The 22,832-nt window shown below is 40.3% G+C and overlaps 1 protein-coding gene across 15 annotated transcripts in view; it reads left to right on the plus strand.

Annotated features, from left to right (window-relative positions):
- DOCK3 (dedicator of cytokinesis 3) overlaps positions 1-22,832 on the plus strand; it is a 657,203-nt gene that overhangs the window by 337,740 nt on the left and 296,631 nt on the right. For all 15 annotated transcript variants that reach the window (XM_058288315.2, XM_058288314.1, XM_058288308.2 and 12 more), the window contains exon 6: positions 14,600-14,748. In XM_058288315.2, coding sequence (XP_058144298.1) covers positions 14,600-14,748 — 149 coding nt within the window. The remainder of the gene's footprint in view (positions 1-14,599; positions 14,749-22,832) is intronic.

The following is a 22,832-nucleotide window of genomic DNA, read 5'->3' on the forward strand; positions in this document are numbered from 1 at the left end:
TTCTTGCTTTGCTAGAATCACAATGAGTCCACAGAAGAATACTAGTAAATTTATTTTAGTCCATAGTTTGTTTCCGAATCCTGAGGACTCTGGGATGGTGATGCCCACTCCACCATTAATTGAAAGGGACTTCAAGCCAATACATCCGATGCATGGGCCGCTCTTGGTTGCAGTTGCAGGCACTCTCATTTCCTTGGTATGTTGTTTGTCCATCATCTCCTCCCTGTCAGTTGTCCTGGGTGAGTCCATTGAACTGGAGAGTACATGTTACAACTCTGTTGAGCTTCAGGACTCACCTGGCACATGGACAGCCAAAAGATTTAAGTCTCTTGGATGTACACCTACCATCTCTAATACTAATTATAGGTTCAAATAGAAGGACAGAAGAGTCATGCATAGGGAAACCACTGCTGAGTCTAACTCTGTCACACTGGGGAGCATAAATACCAGATTAGGGCCCACTGGCAAGGGGTGAAATTCCTGAGCTATCTGCCCTGACTGTAGTGTCGGGATGTCTCCATATCTCAGAGGAGCATTTCATTATTTGGGGTAGTATCTACTTTGACTGTCAATGAGATCCCATTAAGATGTGCATAAGCACTATTCTGGGATGGCCTCCTGACTGACTTAGAAGTCTCTTAGCCATACAAATTCATTTGTCTTAGCTTTCCCACCTCTTGGTTCACCTAAATGTTTTAGTACTCACATCAGGACATTTATTCTCTTTGAGGAGAGTGACATTTTAATGAAATTTCTTTTCATTAGATTTTTAATGACTTTTTTTAAAAATATTTATTTATTATTATTTTTAATTACATTAAAAAAAATATATGAGGTCCCATTCAACCCCACCGCCCCCGCCCCCCACTTCCCCCACAGCAACACTCTCTCCCATCATCGTGATACATCCATTGCACCTGGTAAGTTCATCTCTGAGCATCACTGCACCCCATAGTCAATGGTCCACATCATAGCCCAGACTCTCTCACGTTCCATCCAGTGGGCCCTGGGGGGATCTACAGTGTCCCGTAATTGTCCGTGAAGCACTATCCAGGACAACTCCACGTCCTGAAAACGCCTCCACATCTCATCTCTTCCTCCCGTTCCCCACACCCAGCAGCCCCCATGGCTACCGTTCCCACACCCATTCCACATTTTCTCTGTGGACATTGGATTGGTTGTGTCCATTGCACACCTATGTCAAGTGAGGGCTTAGATTGCACATGGGTACTGGATGCACTCTTCCCGCTTCTAGTTGTAGACACTCTAGGCTCCATGTTGTGGTGGTTGACCTTCTTCAACTCCATGTTAGCTGAGTGGAGTAAGTCCAATAAGTCAAAGTGTAGGAGCTGAAGTCTGTTGAGGCTCTGGGCCTGGGTGTCATATTATCAGTCCAGAGATTCAAATCCCCTACATATATCTTAAACCCAGCACCAACTACAATTCCAATAAAGTAGCATGCAAGTCTTGTGAAAAGAGATCCCCTCTGAGTCCATTTCCATCACGCAGAAACACCAGCTCCAAAGAAGGGTCATCTGTCATGGCAGTGAACCCCTTCTGCCATGACCATAGAACCCGTGGGTCTCTTTATCCCTCAAAAGAACCAATACCTGGGGTTGTATCTACCTTATCTGTCTCTTAGACTCTGTTCAGTTGTACATAGGGGTATTCCTTCTGACAACCTCCAGACTCTTTTTTAGAGACTCACAGCCTTATAATCTCATTTCTCCTTTCCATTTCCCCCTTACATTAGGTCAAACCGCTTCCCGAAGTCATGTTATTATATGTAGACAGGTATATTCTGCTGTTCCGCATTGAATCTTTAATTCAAGGTCATTTTCTAGTTGCTTCTTCAGCTGGTATGTGGTAGTGATCCCTCGGTGCCAGGGAGGCTCATCCCCGGGTGTCGTATCCCACGCTGGGGGGAATGCATCACATCTACACGCTGAGTTTGGCTGTGAGAGTGGCCACATTTGAGTAACATGAAGGCTGTCAGGAGGAAACCCCCAGGCTCAATGCTACTCTAGGCCTTGTTCTTATTGCAGGTGCATAGGCTCAAAAGTGTAGCCATTAGTATCAAGAGCCCACTGTTGGGCCCTCCTTCCTTCCTGGTTCTTGCCGTTGCACCTGGAGGATATCCGCTGCTCTCCCAGGGCCCACAACAGTGACCCCCCAGCCAGGAGCCCAGTACCCCCCCAGCTGTTGTTTTTAATTGTTTCCACTATGAGTATATATAGACATTACCATATACCCTGGGCATATGCCCTGTATAACTCCCTGTCAACCATATATATCCTGTCAATAACATCCCATATCAGTATTCCTCCGCTGCCATTGTTGAACCACTCTGTGATCCAAAACTTCCCGTAAAGTGAATCCCAACATAATGCCAGCTTCAGAAGAGTCTTAGATCACCAAAATTCATATATACAATATACAGTATTTCCCCAGATCCACCATAAAACCTTTTCCCTTCCACAGCAATAATCTTTTAACTTATTCATATCATATTTCCTGAAACTGATGTACAGATTCCGAAACTATAGTTTTCAAACAAGGTAACATTTGTGCTTACTATGTGGTCCATAATTTAGGTTGTACAGCTTTCTAAATTTTTTAGTTATCCTATGTTTTGTCTTATGGTTGTCATTATTAGTCTGTCGTCCCCTATATGTTTTTGGTGTAATATTAGCTGTTTTATATTCATCCTCGTGTACTCTCACATAACTCCTCTTTTGCCCCCTTATTTACCTTTGTTCCATCCATTGCACGTCCATTTTCCCCTCCCCTTAGGGCCCACAACGCCTGCCAATCTAATGCCCTGGGAGCCGTCCTTTCTCACGAGAGATACAGTTCTCTCTATTCGACGGCATTAGTCTTCCCTCAGGATATGGGTCCACCCCACCCAATGGTAGAACCCACCTTGGCAAAATGAGCCTTCAGCTATTCCCTCCGGAGTCCGTCCCGCATCAGACCATACCCCTTGAGCGTCCTAACCAGGTGACCCTCCTACTTATACTTTGATATGTTTTACTCAACATTTAGTTCTCAATGAACTTCTGGCACTCTCCCATGTTTGTATGTTGCCCCTCCCTCCCACCTATTTCTTGGACCATATTACCCCTCTTCCCATCCCCAGCCCCCCTCAAACCCAGAAAACCCCACCCGAAGGTAACCCCTTGCCCCCATTTTGTCCCTTCTTTGTGCTCATACTTACCCCCAGCTCATCACAGATTCCACCCCTACAGACATTAACTCACAGCCTTCCTCCACCCCCCGATTTCCAGTAAGCCACTTTGCCAGACTCTAGCTCTCTGAGGCAGTTAACTTATTTCATATCATTGAGGTCATGTAGTATTTGTCCTTCAATGCCTGGGTTGCTTCACTCAACATAAGATTCTCAAGGTTCATCCATGTTATCACGTGCGATTGTAGTGTATTGGTTCTTACAGCTGAGTAGTATTCCATTGTGTGTATATACCACATTTTATTGATCCACTCATCTGTTGATGGACTTTTGGACTGATTCCAACTTTTGACGATAGTGAACAATGCTGCTATGAACATTGGTGTACATATATCGGTTTGTGTCCTTGTTTTCAGATCTGATGGGTATATACCCAGCAGTGGTATTGCTGGGTCATATGGCAAATCTATGGATAATTTTTTGAGAAACTGCCAAACTGTCCTCCAGAATGGTTGGATCCTTCTGCATTCCCACCAGCAATGGATGAGTGTTCCCCTTTCTTCACATCCTCTCCAGCATTTGTATTCTACTGTTTTTTTCATGGCTGCCAATCTTATGGGAGTAAGATGGTATCTCATTGTAGTTTTGATTTGCATTTCCCTGATAGCTAGGGATTTGGAGCATTTTTTCATGTGCTTTTTAGCCATTTGTATTTCTTCTTTGGAGAAGTGTCTGTTTAAATCTTTTTCCCATTTTTTAAATGGGTTGTTTATCTTTTTGTTTTCGAGATCTATGAGTTCTTTATATATGCAAGTTATAAGTCTCTTATCAGATATATGGTTGCCAAATATTTTCTCCCATTGTGTGGGTTCCCTTTTTACTTTCTTGACAAACTCCTTTGAGGTGCAGAAGGCTTTAATTTTGAGGTAGTCCCATTTATCTATTTGTTCTTTTGCTGCTCGTGCTTTTGGTGTGATATTCATGAAGCCATTTCCTATTACAAGGTCCTGTAGATGTTTCCCTACACTGCTTTCTAAGGTCTTTATGGTCTTGGCTCTTATATTTAGGTCTTTGATCCATCTTGAGTTGATCTTTGTATAAGGTGTGAGATGGTAATCCTCTTTCATTCTTCTACATATAGCTATCCAGTTCTCCAGGCACCATTTGTTGAATAGGCCATTCTCTCCCAGTTGTGAGGGTTTGGTGGCTTTATCGAATATTATATGGCTATATACATGAGGTTCTATATCTGAACTTTCAATTCGATTCCATTGGTCTGTGTGTCTCTCCTTATGCCAGTACCATGCTGTTTTCACTACTGTAGCTTTGTAGTATGTTTTGAAGTCAGGAAGTGTGATTCCTCCTATTTCGTTTTTCTTTTTCAATATGTCTTTGGCTATTCGGGGCCTCTTTTTATTCCAAATAAATTTCATAGTTAGTTTTTCTAGTTCCTTAAAGAAGGCTGTGTTGATTTTTATTGGGATTGCATTGAATGTGTAGATCAGTTTTGGTAGGATAGACATCTTAATAATATTCAGTCTTCCTATCCATGAACAGGGAATATTCTTCCATTTATTTAGGTCTTCTTTGATTTCCTTGAACAATCTTGTATAGTTCTCGATGTATAAGTTTTTTACCTCTTTAGTTAAATTTATTCCTAAGTATTTGATTTTTTTATTTACTATTGTGAATGGTATTTGTTTCTTGATTTCCTCCTGATCTTGCTCATTATTGGTGTATAGAAATGCTACTGATTTTTGCGCATTGATCTTATAACCTGCGACTTTGCTAAACTCATTTATGAGTTCTAGGAGCTTTGTTGTAGATCTCTCAGGGTTTTCTATATATAGGATCATGTCATCTGCAAATAATGAAATTTTGACTTCTTCCCTTCCAATTTGAATGCCTTTTATATCTGGTTCTTGTCTCAGTGCTCGAGCCAGTACTTCCAAGACAATGTTAAATAGGAGCGGAGACAATGGGCATCCTTGTCTTGTTCCTGATTTTAGAGGGAAGGATTTCAGGATTTCGCCATTGTAAACAATGTTGGCTTTAGGTTTTTCATATATAGTCTTTATCATGTTCAAAAAGTTTCCTTGTATTCCGATCTTTTGGAGTGTTTTTATCAGGAAGGGGTGCTGTATTTTGTCAAATGCCTTTTCTGCATCTATAGATATAATCATGTGGTTTTTTTCTCTCAATCTTCACGCTGTTAACCTCTTTCATTACTTCATCAAATTTGTCGGTGATAAATGTTCTGAGATCTTTCATTGCTTGTGCGAAGTCCTGCCCCCCTTCCTGGTTTTCAGTTCGTTGATTGGATTCAGCCATGTTTTCCTGATTACTGGTTTGGTTTGTAGATTTTTGTTGCTGTCTTGTCAACATTTTTTCTTGACGGGTTTAATCAGTTCCTTAGCTTCTTTGTCTAGTCTTGGAGATTAATTAGCTGTTGTTTTTGCGTAAGTGTTATATCTTCTCTTTGTCACTTTGTTCTTATTCCAATTTCTTATTGCTAGTTAAGCTCACTTTAAAGGAAAGTATTAGTGCTGGGGAAAGTCAATTGTGTAAGAAAGGAAAAAGTGTGAAGTAGTATTGGTGATATATGTTTACAAAGCAACAATATGAGTTCTGGGAGGATGGAGGTTAGATCATGTAAATTGTGTAGAGTTATAGTAGTAGGAAAGTACCTATAATGAGGTAGACGACTGAGTATGGGAGGAATGTGGTACGTATTAAGAGGCTATTGTTTTCGTGAGAGAGGGAAAGAGAAAAGAAAGGTAATAGTTTCAGGGACGAATACCAGATGGAAAACTAAACAAAGGTATTAGAAATTAAGAGTTAGACACTTTGTGGATCAAAGAAAGGGAGATGGAATATAGGAGAGATAGCAGATGGTGGAGAATATCAAGTTGTAGGGGAAAGGGGATAGTGTAGATAGGCTAAATCTATTCACAGAGAAATGAGGCAGTGGAGGGTGAGGAAACCCAGCAAATGTGAGGTATTTCCTGTAGGACCTATTGTATTGTTAAGGTAAAATAGTATAAGAAGAATATTGGGGACAAGAAAGAGAGGATTGAGGAAAAAAAAAAAAGAACAACAACAACAAAAAATAAAAAATAAAAAATAAATTAAAAATTTTTAAAAAAAACCAAAGAACAGAAACCCCGCCGCCAGGCTCGGCTGGGCTCAGCTGGGCTCCGGTCCCCCGCCCGCCGCCCGCCGCTGCTCGGCCGGGCTCGGCTGAGCTCGGCTTTCCCGCCCACCACCCGGCGCGGCGTGGCTGGGCTCGGCCCCCCCACCCGCCGCGGCTCAGCCGGGCTCGGCCGGACTCGGCTTCCCCGCCCACCGCCCGCCGCCGCGGCGCAGCGCGGCTCGGCTCTCCCGCCCGCCACCCGCCGCGGTGCTAGCTGCCTCGGCTCCGCCTACCCAAGGAGGGAGTCCTCCACACGTAGCTGGGATCTCCGTGTATATTTCACAGATGGATCCTCTCTGTTACCTTCCCTCCAAATCGATGTCCAGACACCTCCGGACCAGGAAAAATCCCGAAACAGCCGGTCCCAAAGAGTCTCCGACGCCTCCCAGCCGATTCCCCCCAGGAGCTAGTAACCGGGAAGTTCACTCAGCCGCCATCTTGCCTCCCCCTCCTGAAAAGTCCCAAATTATATCTTATAGACCAGTCCTTTCCGTTACCTTCCCACCAAATCGATGTCCAGACACTTCCTGCCCTGAAAAAATCCTGAAAAAGCCTGGTCCTGGAGAACCTCCAGCGGTGCCCAGCTGCCTCTTCCCAGGAGAGACGGCAAGGCAAGCTCACTCAGCCACCATCTTGCCGGAAGTCTGATAATGACTTTTTATTAGCTTACATTAAGCAGTTTTTATGCATCTGTAGTTTTAAAGGCAGTATACTTTATAGTGGCTATTCTACAACTTTGCTCATTTACTAATTCAGAAGCACCATTGTGGCACAATGTTTCCTTCCACATTGGGTAACAAGTAGTTTAGTCAAAATAATTTTAAAATAAAACACATTTTTTTCCTGCAGAGTTCCAGAGATTCTTTCACAGTGATGAGGCAAATTCTACTTGGCCTGTGACTGCAAAGTAGTTTAATCATTCTAAAATTGTGGTTTCTGTTGACTTTTCAATATCTCTTTCAATATTTTGTGACAGTTCCAACAATAGAGTACAGAACTTCTGGCAAGTCTGAGTATGTTGTTAATAAGGTTATGTGGTATTCAGATTTCTTCTTCTTCTTTTATTTTTTGCTAATTTTCTAGGTTTTATTTTTAGCAATATCAAGAACTAGGGATTTGTGCAGAAAAGCTAAACCCGCATCACCTGAAGAGCAGGCCTCTCAGTAGAAAAGGATTGTTCCACTCAAGTGGGGTATTTTACCTGTCCCGTGATATTAGGTGATCCAAGATAAATAGTGTGCTTTGGGGTCATTCACCCAGATTGCTCACCTTGAGCGGTATGTTCTCTCTTTTGTTTACAAATCCAAGAGCACAATATGGTGTCAGAGGAATGTTGGTGGAGCCTCCAGATGTAGGGCCTTTGGTTAAAGAGGTCTTGTGTTGAACCTGGAAAAAGGAATTCATTCTACATGGATTGTAACAAATGTGCTGCTTTCTTTTCTTTGTAAAAAATTAATTTATTTTGAGGAAACTTTAGATTATATAAATGTTACATAAAAAATATAGGGGAGGGAAGCAGATGTGACTTAATTGACTGGGCTCCCATCTACCATATGGAGGCCCTGGGTTCACTTCCCAGGGCCTCCTTGTGAAGGCAAGCTGGCCCATGCCTGCGGAGAGCTGGTGAAGCAAGATGACGCAACAAAGGGAAACAAGGAGACATGGAAGAATGCACAGTGAATGGACACAGAGAGCAGAGAGCAAGCAAGCAGCGTGGGGGGAATAAATAAGTAAAAATAAATCTTAAAAAAAAAAAAGACAGCAGTCCTTTAAAAAAAGCGGGGGGGGGGTGGGGTGGATATTCACCAAATGCAATGAATATGTGCCACACTGATGAAAGACGTTGATGTGGGAGGGGTGGGGGTAGGGGTGGGAGTGGGGTATATGGGAACCTCATATTTTTTAATGTTGCAGTTTGTGTGATCTATATATCTTTTTTAAAAAAGACAATAAAAAAGTAAAAATTAAAAAAAAATAACTCATTACTAACAACAAAATATATAGGGGATTCCCATATGCCCCCTTCCTCCCCCTCCCACACTTTCCCACATTAACAGCATGCTTCACTAATGTGGTGCGTTTGTTGCAATTGATGAACACATATTGAAGCATTGCCACTAATTGTGGATTATAGTTTACCTTATAGTTAGCACTCTGTCTCACGCAATTTGATAAGTGATGACAAAATATATAATGACCTGAATCCATCATTGCAACGTCATGTAGGACAATTCCAATGCCCCAGCAATCCCACTGCTAGGCATATATTCAGAAGAGTTGAAAGCAGGGACACGAACAGATATATGCACACCAATGCTCATAGCAGCATTATTTACTATTGCCAAAAGTTGTAAGCACACCAAATATCCATCAGCAGATGAATGGATTAGAAAATTGTGGTATATACATTGTTGCAGCAAAGCCACGAGTTTTGAGAGGCAGAAAAATCCAAAGGGCACTCAGAGAGGAGGAGGAACAGATTTATTATGTGTGGGCCCAGAGGAGACTATATCTCCAAATTCTGAGGCCTGTTTTTCAGTTATCATAGGTTTATATAGGATTTTATATGGGACTAGCATGGCTCTTGTTCATTGGCTAAAGCATTCCTAGGTGAAATTTTCCAAGCGGGGTTACAGAAGCAGAAGGCAGGTACTAGGTCATGCTTTTGCAGGCTGATTTACAGAAGTGGGGGGCAGGAGTGGTTTGTTTGATAGTCTCCTGCAAGGCCACATTCTCACAGGCTCATTTACAGAAGTGGGGGGACTTGGCCCAGTGGTTAGGGCATCCGTCTACCACACGGGAGGCCCACGGTTCAAACCCCGGGCCGCCTCGACCTGTGTGGAGCTGGCCCATGCACAGTGTGATCCACACAAGGAGTGCCGTGCCACTCGGGAGTCCTCCGTGTAAGGGAGCCCCATGTGCAAGGAGTGCGCCCTGTAAGGAGAGCCGCCCAGCGCGAAACAAAGTGCAGCCTGCCCAGGAATGGTGCCTCACACATGGAGAGCTGACGCAACAAGATGATGCAACAAAAAGAAACACAGATTCCCGTGCCGCTGACAACAGAAGCGGACAAAGAAGATGCAGCAAATAGACACAGAGAACAGACAACCGGGATGGGGGAGGAAGGGGAGAGAAATAAATAAAAAATAAATAAATCTTAAAAAAAATAAATAAATAAAAGCAAATAGGGATTGGCTCTGGGGAGTCACCTGCAGGCAGAAAAAAGTGTCCTTTAAGTTCAGACAAGTAAACCAGACAGCCCCAGGTGGTAATTGGCCCTTTAAGGTATATGGTTAGGGGCCATGGGGGTCCCATTAGGCTTTTTACTGACAGCAGTGAGTGTTCCAGGGTGAAATATTCCTTCCCTTTTTGGGTGGCCTTCCTCGATTGGTTGGGTCTGGATTCTTTAAGGCTGCTGCTAACAGGGAGACGTGCTGTTTCATTTGCTTTTTTGCTTCCTTCTCAGCAGTTTTGTACCGATTGATGAATACTTGGTTTGCGGCTTTGAGGAGCTAGGAGATACTTATCTCTGCAAACCCATTTAGCTTCTGAAGTTTTTGTTTGATGTCTGGCTCTGCCTGGGCGACAAAAGTTGCATTGACCATTCTTTGGCTTTCCGGGGCTTCTGGGTTGAAGTGGGTGTAGATCTAGAAGGCTTTGCAGAGTTGCTCATAAAAATCTCCCAGAGGTTTTTCAGGCTTTTGAGTGACGGAGGCCATTTTGGACATGTTTGTGGGCTGCCTCGCTTTTTCCTGTATCCCTCTGAAGAGGGCTTCTCGGTACCACTGAAGGGCAGCCCGTGCCTGATCTGTGTTAAAGTTCCAAGTCAGTTGAGCTTCTGATGCTGCCTCTCAGGCTCATTTCTCTGGCTCCAAGACACCTGTGGGGGCCTGTTCTCGCAACCACTTTCTGGCCTCCATGAGGATCTGGCGTCTCTTTTCCATATTGAACAGGGTTAGGAGGAGCTGGCGGCAATCCTCCCAAATGGGGCGGTGGGCTTGGAAAATGGACTCCGTGAGGTTGATAAGAGCCTGAGGCTTTTCTGAATATGAAGGGTGTGATGCTTTCAGTTTAAAAGATCTGTAGTTATGAAAGGCTGATACAACAGGGTTGGCCTTCCGGGTTGGACAGTCCCATCTGCACTGATCTGGGCTGGACCCTGTGTTTCATGGAGGGGCATCTGAAGGGCAGGTTGCACTGACTGAATTCTCCTCACCAAAGGAGTTTCAGGATCCCCCTCGGTGGGGGAGGGGGGCTGATGGGCCCGGGGAGACTGAAAGTGGAGAAGTTTTTGGGAGATCTGCTTGTGGAGGCTCCAGGGTAGGGAGATGTCCTGGAATAGCTGGAACATACAGCAGGGGTAGTGGGTCTTCTTCTGGAGATTTTTGTAGAATAATAACTTTTCGAGGTCCGGCCCTTTGAGTTACTAGGACTCTACTCTGACCCTTCCTTCCAACACAGAATAAAACCTACAAAGGCAGGGTTTGGGCAATTTCTAACCAGAAGTTGATATAGGGAAACTGATCAGAATGTCTGGGGGTCCCAGTGACTGCCTGCCAAACTGCACAAACCTTGGCCACTTCTAGGGTTCTCTCTGGAGCTAGTTAACACCAAACTTAGGCAACTCTAATTTGCACAGAGTCTGGGGAGTCCCAGGGGACATACAGACACCATAATCCCTGGAAAAGCCTTTTTTGAAAATTTTTTAATATACACTCTAAGACTGTGAGTTTGGATTGTGATGATCCCATCCCTGAACCAGTGTCTCAGGACAAACAAAGGAGGGAAGCTTCTCACGAGGCCACTCAAATGCCTGCCTGTCCGTGTCTCTCACGAGAACTTAGGCTTGTCTTAGCTAAGGTGTCTGCATAGAGTCTGGATTAGCTGTTATGCCATATGACGTAGTGTGGAGTACAGGTTGGGGCCCACTCATACTCTGTAGTGCAGGCTGTGGAGCCACAGACTGGATCAGCAAAGGTAAGCCTCTGCACTCCCCATTCATTCATTTAATCACTCAGAGGTTACACAGTCCCACCCAAGGGACTATCCTGGAATCTCAAATCTCGAGATTTTTAGACTTAATCAGTCTCCCCTTCTATCTGGAGATGGGCCTGACTGGGACTCAGAACCCCAGGGACTTACCTTTCTGGTGTCTTCTGATGTTGTTCAATCCACCTCTCCACCAAGTCACCCAGGGTGGAGGACATGGCCCACAGGGATCCTTCCTCTGAAGGAGGTCCCATCAAGAGGACAGGTGGCACTGCCTTGTTTGTGTGTAGATCTCTGCTGGCCATGCCCACCAGTTCCAAACTGGAGGCTCAAAGGACCAGTGCAGTTAGGCTTCCCAGTCAGGGAACCAAATATTGCAATAAAGCCAGGAATTCTGAACAGTAAAAAAACCCAAATAGCACTTGGAGTGGTAGAGGAACAGATTTATTATGCGCGGGCCCAGAGGAGACTCAATCTCCAAATTCTGAGCCCCATTTTTCAGTTTTCTTAGGTTTATATAGGATTTTATGTGGGACTAGCATGGTTTTGCTCATTGGCTAAGGTGTTGCTAGGTGAAATTTTGCAAGTGGGGTTACAGAAGCAGAAGGCAGGTACAAGGTCATGCTTTTGCAGGCTGATTTACAGAAGGAGGGGCAGGAGTGGTTCATTAGATTACAGAAGCGGGGGGCAGGAGTGGTTTGTTTGATAGTCTCCTGTAAGACCGTGTTCTCATGGACTGATTTTCAAAAGCGGGGGCCAGGAGTGGCTCGTTAGATATTTTTCTGCAAGGTTATGTTTTTTATTTCTCAACACATACATTGGAATATTACTCATCTTTAAGAAGGAATATAGTATTAACACACGGTAACATGGATGAATCTTGAAGACCTTGAGTGAAGTAAGTCGGGCACTGCTTTCTGGTTGTTTGATCCATTTCATTCTTAGTGTATCTTTACACAATGCCTGTAAGGTAAGTATTCCTAGCTTTAATAGTTAGAAACTAACTGATTTTCCAATGAAAAAAAATATTGTGTAATTTTCCTAGTTACCTACATAACAAACTATCCCAAACCTTAGTGGTTTGAAACAACCATTTATTATCTTTCACCACTCTTCTTTGCATAGAGTAGGCTAAGTTAGGCAGTTTTCATTTAGTATTTCTCATTTGGTTGCAGTGAGATGTTGGCAGGGCCTGTAGTCCTCTGAAAGCTGGGCTGGGCTGGGCATCCAAGATAGCTCATTCACACAGCTGGGACTGATTAAATGCCTATGTATGACCTATCCATGTAACTTGGGCTTTTCCCAATATGGCAGCTGGAGCCTGAGAAAGAACATCCCAAGATCCTGCATTCTAAGAGGCAGGAAATGAAAGGTGCCAGACAAGTTAAGGGCTGCTCCTAGAACTGGTCTAGCTTACTGGTGTCAAGTTATATTGGTCAGAGCCGTCACAGGACCTGCCCAGAATCAAGGATGTGTAGAAACAGACTCCACTTGGTGATGGAGGATTGTCAAGGTTACATTGTAGAAGAGAACCTGGGATGGGAGATGTTGTCATCTTTGGAAAAGGCAATCTGCAAAAAGCTCCTGATGAAATAAATAATTATGCATAATGCTTTAAAAGACTATATTAGTATATTCTTGCATGGATATTATATGTATTGTTGCATAGATATTGTACATATGTATATGCATTTGTTGTATATTTCATAAACACATATACAGACATTTCAGTATCAATGTACTTCATTATATTTGACTATGAAAAAAACACTCAACCTCACTTTAGTATTCACAAATCTCAAAATCACCCGGCAATTGAACTACTTTCTCCTTGTCAATTTGCCTTACCACCTCCTAAGAAACTATTTTACATCTATTCTTCTATTCTCAAACCTCTAACCCCCTCCCACCCAATTCACTCACAGATAATGACCTTGATTTTTATTTCCCTGAGAATAATGCAGTCAGAGAAAAAATTCAATCCTCCTGTCACTAAATCTGTCAACTACTTGTGCCACTGCCCTATGCAATGCCTTTTCTCCATGGAACAATATACAAATATCCAGGTTTTTATCTAAGGCCAAACCCTCCCCTTGTATTCTGGAGCCCATCTCTTCTTGCCTACTCAAGCATTTAATACCTGTATCAAATTTTCTCTCTCCGTTTGATCATTCACTTCAATATACAAATAGCATGAAATTTTGTTCCACTTTTTTAGAAAATCCTCCTTTTACCCCACAACTGCATTATACTACTTTATTTCTCTGTTTCTAAATACTGCAAAGGTCTTCCAAAGAGACACCTGCTCTGTCTGTACTTCCTCTCTTCGTCTTCTTTCTTGAACCCCCTCTAGCCATTCCATCAAAATTGCTCTTGTAAAGATAAGTGATGGCCACCACAACACCAAATCCAGTGTCCAATTCTCAATCTATGTATTATTTAACCTCTCAGTGTATATGACAAAGACCTTGAAACCCTATTTTCATTTGGCTTCCGTGGCACCACACTCTTCAAGCTTTTCCTCTTTCTTCATTTCTTACTCCTCTATTAGTAACCTCTCACCTTTCTGACCTCTACATATTGGAGCTTAGTCTCAAACTCAGCATGTCTCAAATTGAACTTTGTTTTTCTCCTACAGACATCTCCTTAGGCCAAAAAAACAAGACTGATCCTTTTTTTTTTATTTTTAAAGAAGTTTTAGATTACATAAATGTTACATAAAAAATATAAGGGATTCCCCATATGCCTCACTTCCTGCCCCTCCCACACTTATCCACATTAACAACATCCTTCTTTAGTGTGGTACATTTGTTACAATTGATGAACACTTTTTTTTTAAGATTTATTTATCCCCCCTCCCCCATTTGTTGATTTGCGCTTATTCTCTGCTCTCTGTGTGTTCTTCTGTGTCTGCTTGTCTTCTCTTTAGGCAGCACTGGGAACCAATCCTGGGACCTTTCGGAGTGGGAGAGAGGTGTTCAATCACTTGTGCCACCTCAGCTCCCTGGTCTGCTATGTCTCTTATTGTCTCTCCTCTGTCTCTGTTTGTTATGTTCTTTTCTGTCCTTGGCTCCTGTGTAACTTTGTTAGGATTAAGTTCAGTAGCTTTTTTTTTTTAAGAGGTTCAGAGAAATGACTAGTTTTCATGTTTTAACTATTTGTCTTTTTCTTTTCATTCCCTTTTTTTTATCTCTCTTTTATTTTGTCCAACACCAAAAATGTCCTTACAGAAACATAAAGTGGATCTTTTCTACAAACTACGCCATGTGATGAATGAGCTTATTGACCTGAGAAGGCAGCTACTGTCAGGTCACCTGACTCAGGATCAGGTGCGGGAGGTTAAGCGGCACATCACAGTGCGCCTCGACTGGGGTAATGAGTAAGTATGAATATTATTTGAGCATCTCTCAGATTCATTTATGAAAACTCAGTCCTCATGGAGTTTATACCTCATCATGGCTTCTCTTTAATAATTAAACAAATTTATATTTGCCACTATGCTTTGATTGCTTTTGCTAGAAATAGGTGTTTCTTCTAGTTAGTGAAGGATGCTGGTTCTAGCACTGAAACTCTATCAGTCTCCGTTTTCACCTCTGGAAAATTAAAGAGTTACATTAGATTATCCTTTGAGTTATTTTTCAGCTTCAATTCATGTGATTCTAGACCTCTCTTATCAGAATATACTTAAAAAAAATCTTTCAGTGCCTTTTTTTTCAGTACTTTTTAAAAATATGACTTGAGTGTCCTTTACATTTATAGCCATGCAATGAATATGAATAAGCGTACACAAATGGGACCTGTCTACATCTGTACTTCAGAACATTCTTAACCACTTTGTCATTCAAAAGTAGCCCTGTATTTATACAGTGGATATGGGTGTGATGATTTTTTATTGTCAAACAAGTAAAAACCTCAGACTGTGGCATGGGAAATCAGGACAGATAATATTCAGATTTTATTTCTTCCTAAATTTTAATAATTCATTTTATTCTTGGTATTTTTGTCTCATTCTCTTAAAATTAGGGGCTTTGAACTTTGAAGTCACCAGGTTGAGCCTAATTAATATAAACCAAATATATATATTAAGTATATTTAAGTATATATGTTTAGCTCTTCTCCCTTTCAAAACATCACTGCAGTGATAGAAAATAAAGAGTGGGAGGAAGCCCACCAATAAATGAGGTATGTCACCCATTTTCAGAAGCCATAGAGTAGATGGAGGATTAGTGACAAAGGACACTTAGTGTGCTTGAAGGAAGCTTTAGCTGATGAGGGCGCTGGTCTACTGTGTAGCACCCACGAAGTAGGCCATGGGGCTTTAAAGGGGAGGATTGCTTAACAATGTATATAAGAAATAATCCACCCAGTGAACAGAAAACCTGGCAGCTAGATGTTTCCTCTTCAGATAAATATGAGAACTAAACTGTCTGACTGAAAACTGGGCAAATGGGACTTTAGAGCAAAATGTTTTGGCATTTAAAGGTCTTAATGGTCTCAAAGTATGATGATCATATCCTTTCATTCACCAGAAAGAGAAACTTGCTGGTCACTCACCCACATAAAAAAACTCCCTGCACGTTTTATAGTACTTCTTAAATCTGAATGGACAATCAATTATCACCAGGTATTTGAAGAAATACTTTCAGAGGAGAGAGAGACTAGAATAAAATTTTAAAACTGGGCCCAGAGGGTAACAGGGAGAATTAGAAATTAGCCAACATCAGACATCACAATTTCCATAAAAGAACAAAGGCGCAATAAAGAACTTTATAGAAATACTTTCCCAAAGCCTTAGGATTGAAAGGACCTACCAAATACCTAGAATAATGAATGAAAAAATAAAAATTAACAAGACACATTAAGATATTTCAGTATTCTAAGGATAAAAACAATATTCAGAAAGGTGTCCAGACAGAAAAACAGATCCCCTTATAAAAGAGTAAGCATCAGACTGACCTCAAAATTTTGTCAGTAATAGTAGATACTCAAAGATAACAGAAATATCTTCAAAGTTCTTGGGGAAATGATTTCCCAGCCAGAATTTTATAGACAACCAAATTATCTAATCAAGTGTGGAGACCAATTAAAGCCACTTTTAGGTATGCAAGGAAACATCTCCTACTTCCCCTTTCTTAACAAGGACTTGATAGTGTGTTCTGCAAAGGAAAAGAATAAGTCAAGAAAGAGGAAATATGGGATCTAATAAACAGTAGATCTAATCCAAAATGATGCTATTCATCAGTAGAAAAGAAAAAAAAATCAACCCTAAATTGACTGTTGTGTTTTTGAAGTGACAACATTCTGTCCTCTCATTAGTGTTTAATGGGGTTGCTTGGCATGCACCACAGACTCTTTTTATAACAAAACATAGATTCAATTGTACCATAGGTCAGTGTTCTCTAAATCTAATCCTGGGCAATAAGAAAACATAGTAAAATACAATAAGTTAACGTACAGCATAGCTACTGATTCTTCCTCCTCAGCCCTAAACATGACTATATTATAAAATGGTATCACTGTATTTGTTATAAAAATCAATAATAGTAATTACTAATTGCAAGTATAATATTGCTATGTGATAAACATATTGTTTCGTTTGAACTGGTATGTGGTACTTTGACATAAAATTGATGAAATTATTTTATGAATCCCAAAAAGAGAAATACTCTTGTTTTGAACTGATCCATTCCTGTGGGTTAGGGACCCATCTGAAACTGAATTACATCATTGGGGCATGATACATGATGAGTCTGATATAAAGGGAAAGACGGACTCCCATGGACAGATCGAGGTAAAAGGGAGCTTGCATATTTGATTTTACAATATGAGAGAGAGGATTGCTTAAGCATGAAATCCCCTAGAGGCTGGACCTATGGAGCAGGTGAAGCAGCTCAAGAGGAGATGGTGATCCCAGAGGGAAAGGAGAGACCTAGGCAGAGATCAGCGGCCATCTTGCTTCACCATATGGCAACACACCAGGATCACCAGTAGCAGATTTTGGTGAGAAAGCCTCTCTGATGGTTCCTCAGTTTGGACTTATCACAGCCTTGGAACTGTAAGCTTTTACTCCAAATAAATCCTCTTAATAAAAGCCACCCCATTTCTGGTACTTTGCATCAGTAGCCATTTGGCAAACATAAACATGATGAAGCTAATGGTTGTATAAATCATTATGCTGCAGTTTAACTGTAAATATAGTCTAGCAAATGAAAGAGATGATTATTTTGGAAATATCTATACCTCTTGTATTAGCTAAAAGGGTACTGATGCAAAATACCAGAAGTCTGTTGGCTTTTATAAAGGGTATTTATTTGGGATAGGAGCTTACAAATGCCAGGCCATAAAACATAAGTTACTTCCTGACATCTGCCAGGGTTCAGGCTTCCTGGGTTCCTCTCTTCCCGGGTCTTGCTTCTCTCTGGGTTCAGGTCCTTTCTTTTCTCCACAAGGTCAGCTATAGACAATGAGGCTCTCTAGGCTTTGCCTCTCTCTACAAGGTCACCTATAGACTATCAGGCGAACAGCTCTCTCTATCTCCCCAGGGTTTCTGTCATGTCTAAAGAGGCATCTCTATTCCTCTGTGTTCTTCTCCTGGCTCAGGTCCTCTCTTCCCAGGACTTGCTTTTCTTTCCTCTGGATTTCTGCCATGTCTTTTATCTGTGAGTTCCCACCCATCAAGGGGTGGGAACTCGACAAAGCCCTAATCATAATTTAATCATGCCCAGGTACAGATCAGTTTGCAAACATAATCCAGTATCTATTTTTGGAATTTATAACTATATCAAACTGCTGCACTCTTTTAGAATAAAATTTGGAAAACAGACCAGTCTATTGCAAGCAAATCTGAAAACTTAAAGATGATATCTTAAAGACAAGTTTAAATTACACTTGAAAAAGACTAAGACCCTTTGGTTCCTCTGAGAGTTAAACATATGACCCGGCAATTCCGCTCCTGTGTATATAACCCAAAAATTGAAAACAGGGACTTGAGTATGTATTTGTATACTCATGTTCTTATATAATAGCATTATTCATAATGGCCAAAAGGCAGAAGCAACCCAAGTGTCCATACACAGATAAATGGATAAACAAAATGTGGTATGTACACACAATGGAATATTAGCCACCCATAAAAAGGAATGAAGTTCAGATACATGCTGCTACATGGATGACCCTTGAAGACTTCATGTTGAGTGAAATAAACCAGACACAAAAGGATAAATATTGTATGATTTTATTTATAAGCGAATTCATAGAGACAGAAAGTAGATTATAACCCAAGGGCAGGGATTAGATAGAAATGGGAATTAAAGTTTTGTTTAGGGTGGTGAAGAAGTTTTGGTAGTAGATGGTGGTGATGGTGGTACAACATTGAAAATGTAATTGATATCTCTGAATTGACACCTATGTGGTTAAAATGGGAAATTGAGTTGTATATGTTACCTTAAAAAAAAAACTAAGACCCTTATAAATACTTTGTCAATAAGGTAGAGAGCTAGTCCACCTTCATTTTCTCAACTGTGGGTGTGGCTGTGGGGGCTTGTTGGATGGATATTTATGCCTGTTTTAATAAACACATGAAAATCACATATTTGCATTCCAGCCCCACTCCTTTTCTTCTCTCCCAATTCTTACACTTCTGCTTTTTCCATCTTCTTCCTTCCTCTTCCATTTTTTTTCTTTATCCCCTTATCTCTTTTTCTTCTCATTATGCCTCTCCTTCCAGTGGAAAATAGGCATTCAGTACCTAAATGTGAGTTTGTAGCTCTATCCTTGTTAAAGGAAAAAGACACCCCCACCTCCCCAGACCCATAGAACTATTCTCTCTGGTTCTTTTCAATGAGTGTGCTCTTTTAAAATTTTCCTATTTTGAGAGAAGAGACAGTATACTGCAAAAATAGTCATTTCATGCCTTCAGGTTATGTATAGGAGATTGTTCCGTGGGAAATCTGAGCATTGATAATTATATCCATTTTTCCCATTTTGTGTTCTCATATTTCCACATTTTAAAAATTCTGTTACACTTTTATAAATGCCATAAATATTGATGCTTAGCACATGTTGTCATGGGGTGGGTGCACAGCCTGTGTTTACTGAATGTATTTTTGTCTTAATTCATGTAATTATTAATCATGTTATTTTAAGCATGCCTTTTTTTATAAGTTCTTACACAGTCATGGTTGCTATGCCTTTTCAGAACCATTAATAACAACACATTTTAAATTAAAAGTTTATTAGGTACATTCAGTCACGTAAGCATGATCTCATTTACATGCACCATTTTAATGAAATACTACCATGCTCTCCAAGACAAGTATCATGGTATTCATTTTACCTAATGAGGAAACTGAGATTCAGAATCACTTTTCCAAGTATCTCATAGTGAGTGGTAAAGCCAGCGTTTATCCCAGAACTGATCCCAAAGCCTGTGTACTTCATGCAGCACCTTACCATTTATCCTATTATTTGTGTTTGTCTTAAAATCAGGTTATTGCCAGTATTTTTAGTCTCTCTGTTATTTGATCTTTGTTCTGTTTTCTAAGTATAACTACTGTATGTCCCATAATTTATACTTGATATAACAGTGAGTTAGATCTTGCAAGGGTAGATGGTAAACTGGTATTATCCTATTTGTTTAAAGTTTAAATTCAATGAAGAATTCCCCATATCTACATTTTTAAAAATTTTCTGAGATTAGGAATTATTATTTATTTGGCTAAGAATCTGATGATTTATGGCATTAGATTTATGCGGCTTATTCTCATTGGTTTATTTGCATATTTCTACACTCACACCATAAGTAAAAATTGTTAAAATTTTATCAGGTTAAATCAGTACTTAAAATATTATATTCTTATGCTTTTAGGAATTAAAATACAGGAAGGACATAAAACTATGTTCAAGTTAATTAGCCATTATCTCTGCTCAAATCTCCTATACAAAGTAGTCAGCTAATTACATCCACTATACATTGCAAAGGAATTTTAAAATAATTTGTTTAGCAATGTAACGTTAATGTGTTAATTTAATATTTTCAACATCTTCCATAAAGATGTATAAATATAGCATGGCTAAGTTAAAATTGCATTTACCCATGACTGTTACAACCTAATTGATTTCTGCCTTAGAAAAACAAGAAGTATTTTATTCTTAGCATCATTTATAGAGTTTTTATGTTTCTTCTTTGGGTGGAAGGTACAGATTTGAATTATATATAAATATTTATTAAGCTTTAGTTTAATTAAAATCATGTTCCTATAGATTATAAGTATCAAATGAAATAATTGGTATCTTTTTATTGTGAAGTCTCAAAGTTTAAGACGAATCACTAATATGTTATTCTAGTTCTTGTATTCTTTCTTTCTTTCTCTCCCTCTCCATTCCTTCGTATTACTTTACCTCCCTTCTTCCACCCCTTTTTTCGAATTTTTTGCTCAGATTTTCTCCTATCTTTCCCCATCAGCCTTCCTTCCCACTTAGTTCATGACCATCACCAAGGGACAAAGAGTTTTGGCCATAGTATTTGGAAATTTCCATCCCACTCCCACACCCCCAGTAAGTTTCCTCTCAATTGATTTTTAGCTAGGACCCAAAAAGACTTTTTGGCTCAATACTTTTCCTTTAAAGGCATGGTGGTATTTTCCTGCTTCAAGACATCTGAAATTAGTAATAGTTTCAAATGATTTCTCAGAGTTCTTCTTATACATGGTATTGCCCCAGTGTATGTATTGCCCTACTCAGGAAGTCTGGGGTGACTATGTTTAGAGAATAAGTCTATCAAAATTCTGTGAAGTTTTTCTGTTCAATGACTGACTGTCTCTATCTAACACACATACACACAATCTTAGTCATCTGTTTTGCTCATCTTTATACCCAGTACTTAGTGCAGCACCTGCACTTGTGTGCTTGTTTGGCACTACATGAATGTATCTGAGTAATAAAGAGCGTTTGTTCTTATGCCTGGTGGCTACTCACAAGCTGATATTTTTTTCCTTCTGGATTGATGTATTGGCACAAGATCATCCCTCAAACTGTTAATGGCTGAATTGATTACTATCACTTGTAGGCATTAGTACTTAACTTTCACCATTATTAGGAGAGAGGCATCTGTTATAGTAGAAATACCACAGGTTTGGAGTGAGACAGACCTAGTATGAGATCAATCGAACTCTCTTTCCTTAATAGGTCACTTATTTTCACCTCTCTGGGCCTCATTTCCATAATTATAAAATGAATCTAATACTCTCTTCTTCACATAATGCTTAGAGATGATGTCGATAAAGTACCTGGCCCCAAGTAAACATTCAATAAATGGTAGCTATTATTAGTTATATTTTATTATATTTTAGCAATATGGAAATATTACAGATATACCATGATTTCATTAATACAGTGATTATCTGAATCTTTTGTATTTAATGTAAGCATTAGAAAAGGAAACTGCCCCCAGGAAATCTTAGTATCTCAGCATTTCTCAACCAATTCTGGGAAAGAACTGAGGTCTAATGCCCTAAAATCCATTGTATGTAGTAAATTAGCTTCATATTATTTTCTGTGTTCTGTGATTCAGAGGAGTATTCCAGAGGAAAAAGATACAGTAGAAAATAGAAAAGAAATGCAAAATTCAAATAATTTCATATAGAAATTGAAGACTTTGAGCTGTGCCTGCAAGAATATAGGAGGGAATGAATAACCCATCCACTTTTGTATCCTCAATCTCAGCATGAACCTCAGATAGAGTAGGTTAGGTGCTCAAATATTTATTGAATTATTTGATTGAATAAATGAGTGGCCAGAGGTGGGTGAGCAAGAGAAAACTAAATATTTTTGTGAAGACTGGTTCACCTAGGCAATTATTAAGACCATTTTTGAAAACTCAATGCTACACTACCTGTGTATATTTTGCCTCCTGCTTATGTCCACCTGTTTAAGGAGTCTTTTAGACATTACACCACTTTGATCACAATTTCTGTGCTTTAAGCCATATTTCGGCTAAGGATGTAATACTTAGTAATAATAATTATAGCAGCAGCAGTTTGCCGTACCAGGTTCCATGCTGAGTGCTTTACATGGATTCATCTTTATAAGTGTGAAGAGGGAGGTCTGTTTATTATCCCCAAATCATAGATAAGATAATGTGGCTTAGTGGAAGAGTGAGGATACAAGCCAGGCGATCTGCTAGCAGAGGCCACACTCCTAATAACTGTGCTGTGCTGCCTCACTTTGCTGTGAAGATAGAGAAGAGACTGTGCTAACCATTCCCTGTGCTGACCATTATTCCTGAAGTAAACCACAGGAAAAAATAACTAGGGATCTCTTTATCAGAGTAAAAGTATAAGGAATGTTCATGTGCTATTTCTTTTTCTTTTTAACAATTTTATTTCAAATTCAACAGAATAAAATAACAGAAAAAGGCAGACCAACAAGTTATGGAAGCATTATTGCTAAAAAATTCTTTTCAGG

The sequence above is a fragment of the Dasypus novemcinctus genome, chromosome 26 (genome assembly GCF_030445035.2).
Source record: "Dasypus novemcinctus isolate mDasNov1 chromosome 26, mDasNov1.1.hap2, whole genome shotgun sequence".
Taxonomy (NCBI): Eukaryota; Metazoa; Chordata; class Mammalia; order Cingulata; family Dasypodidae; genus Dasypus; species Dasypus novemcinctus.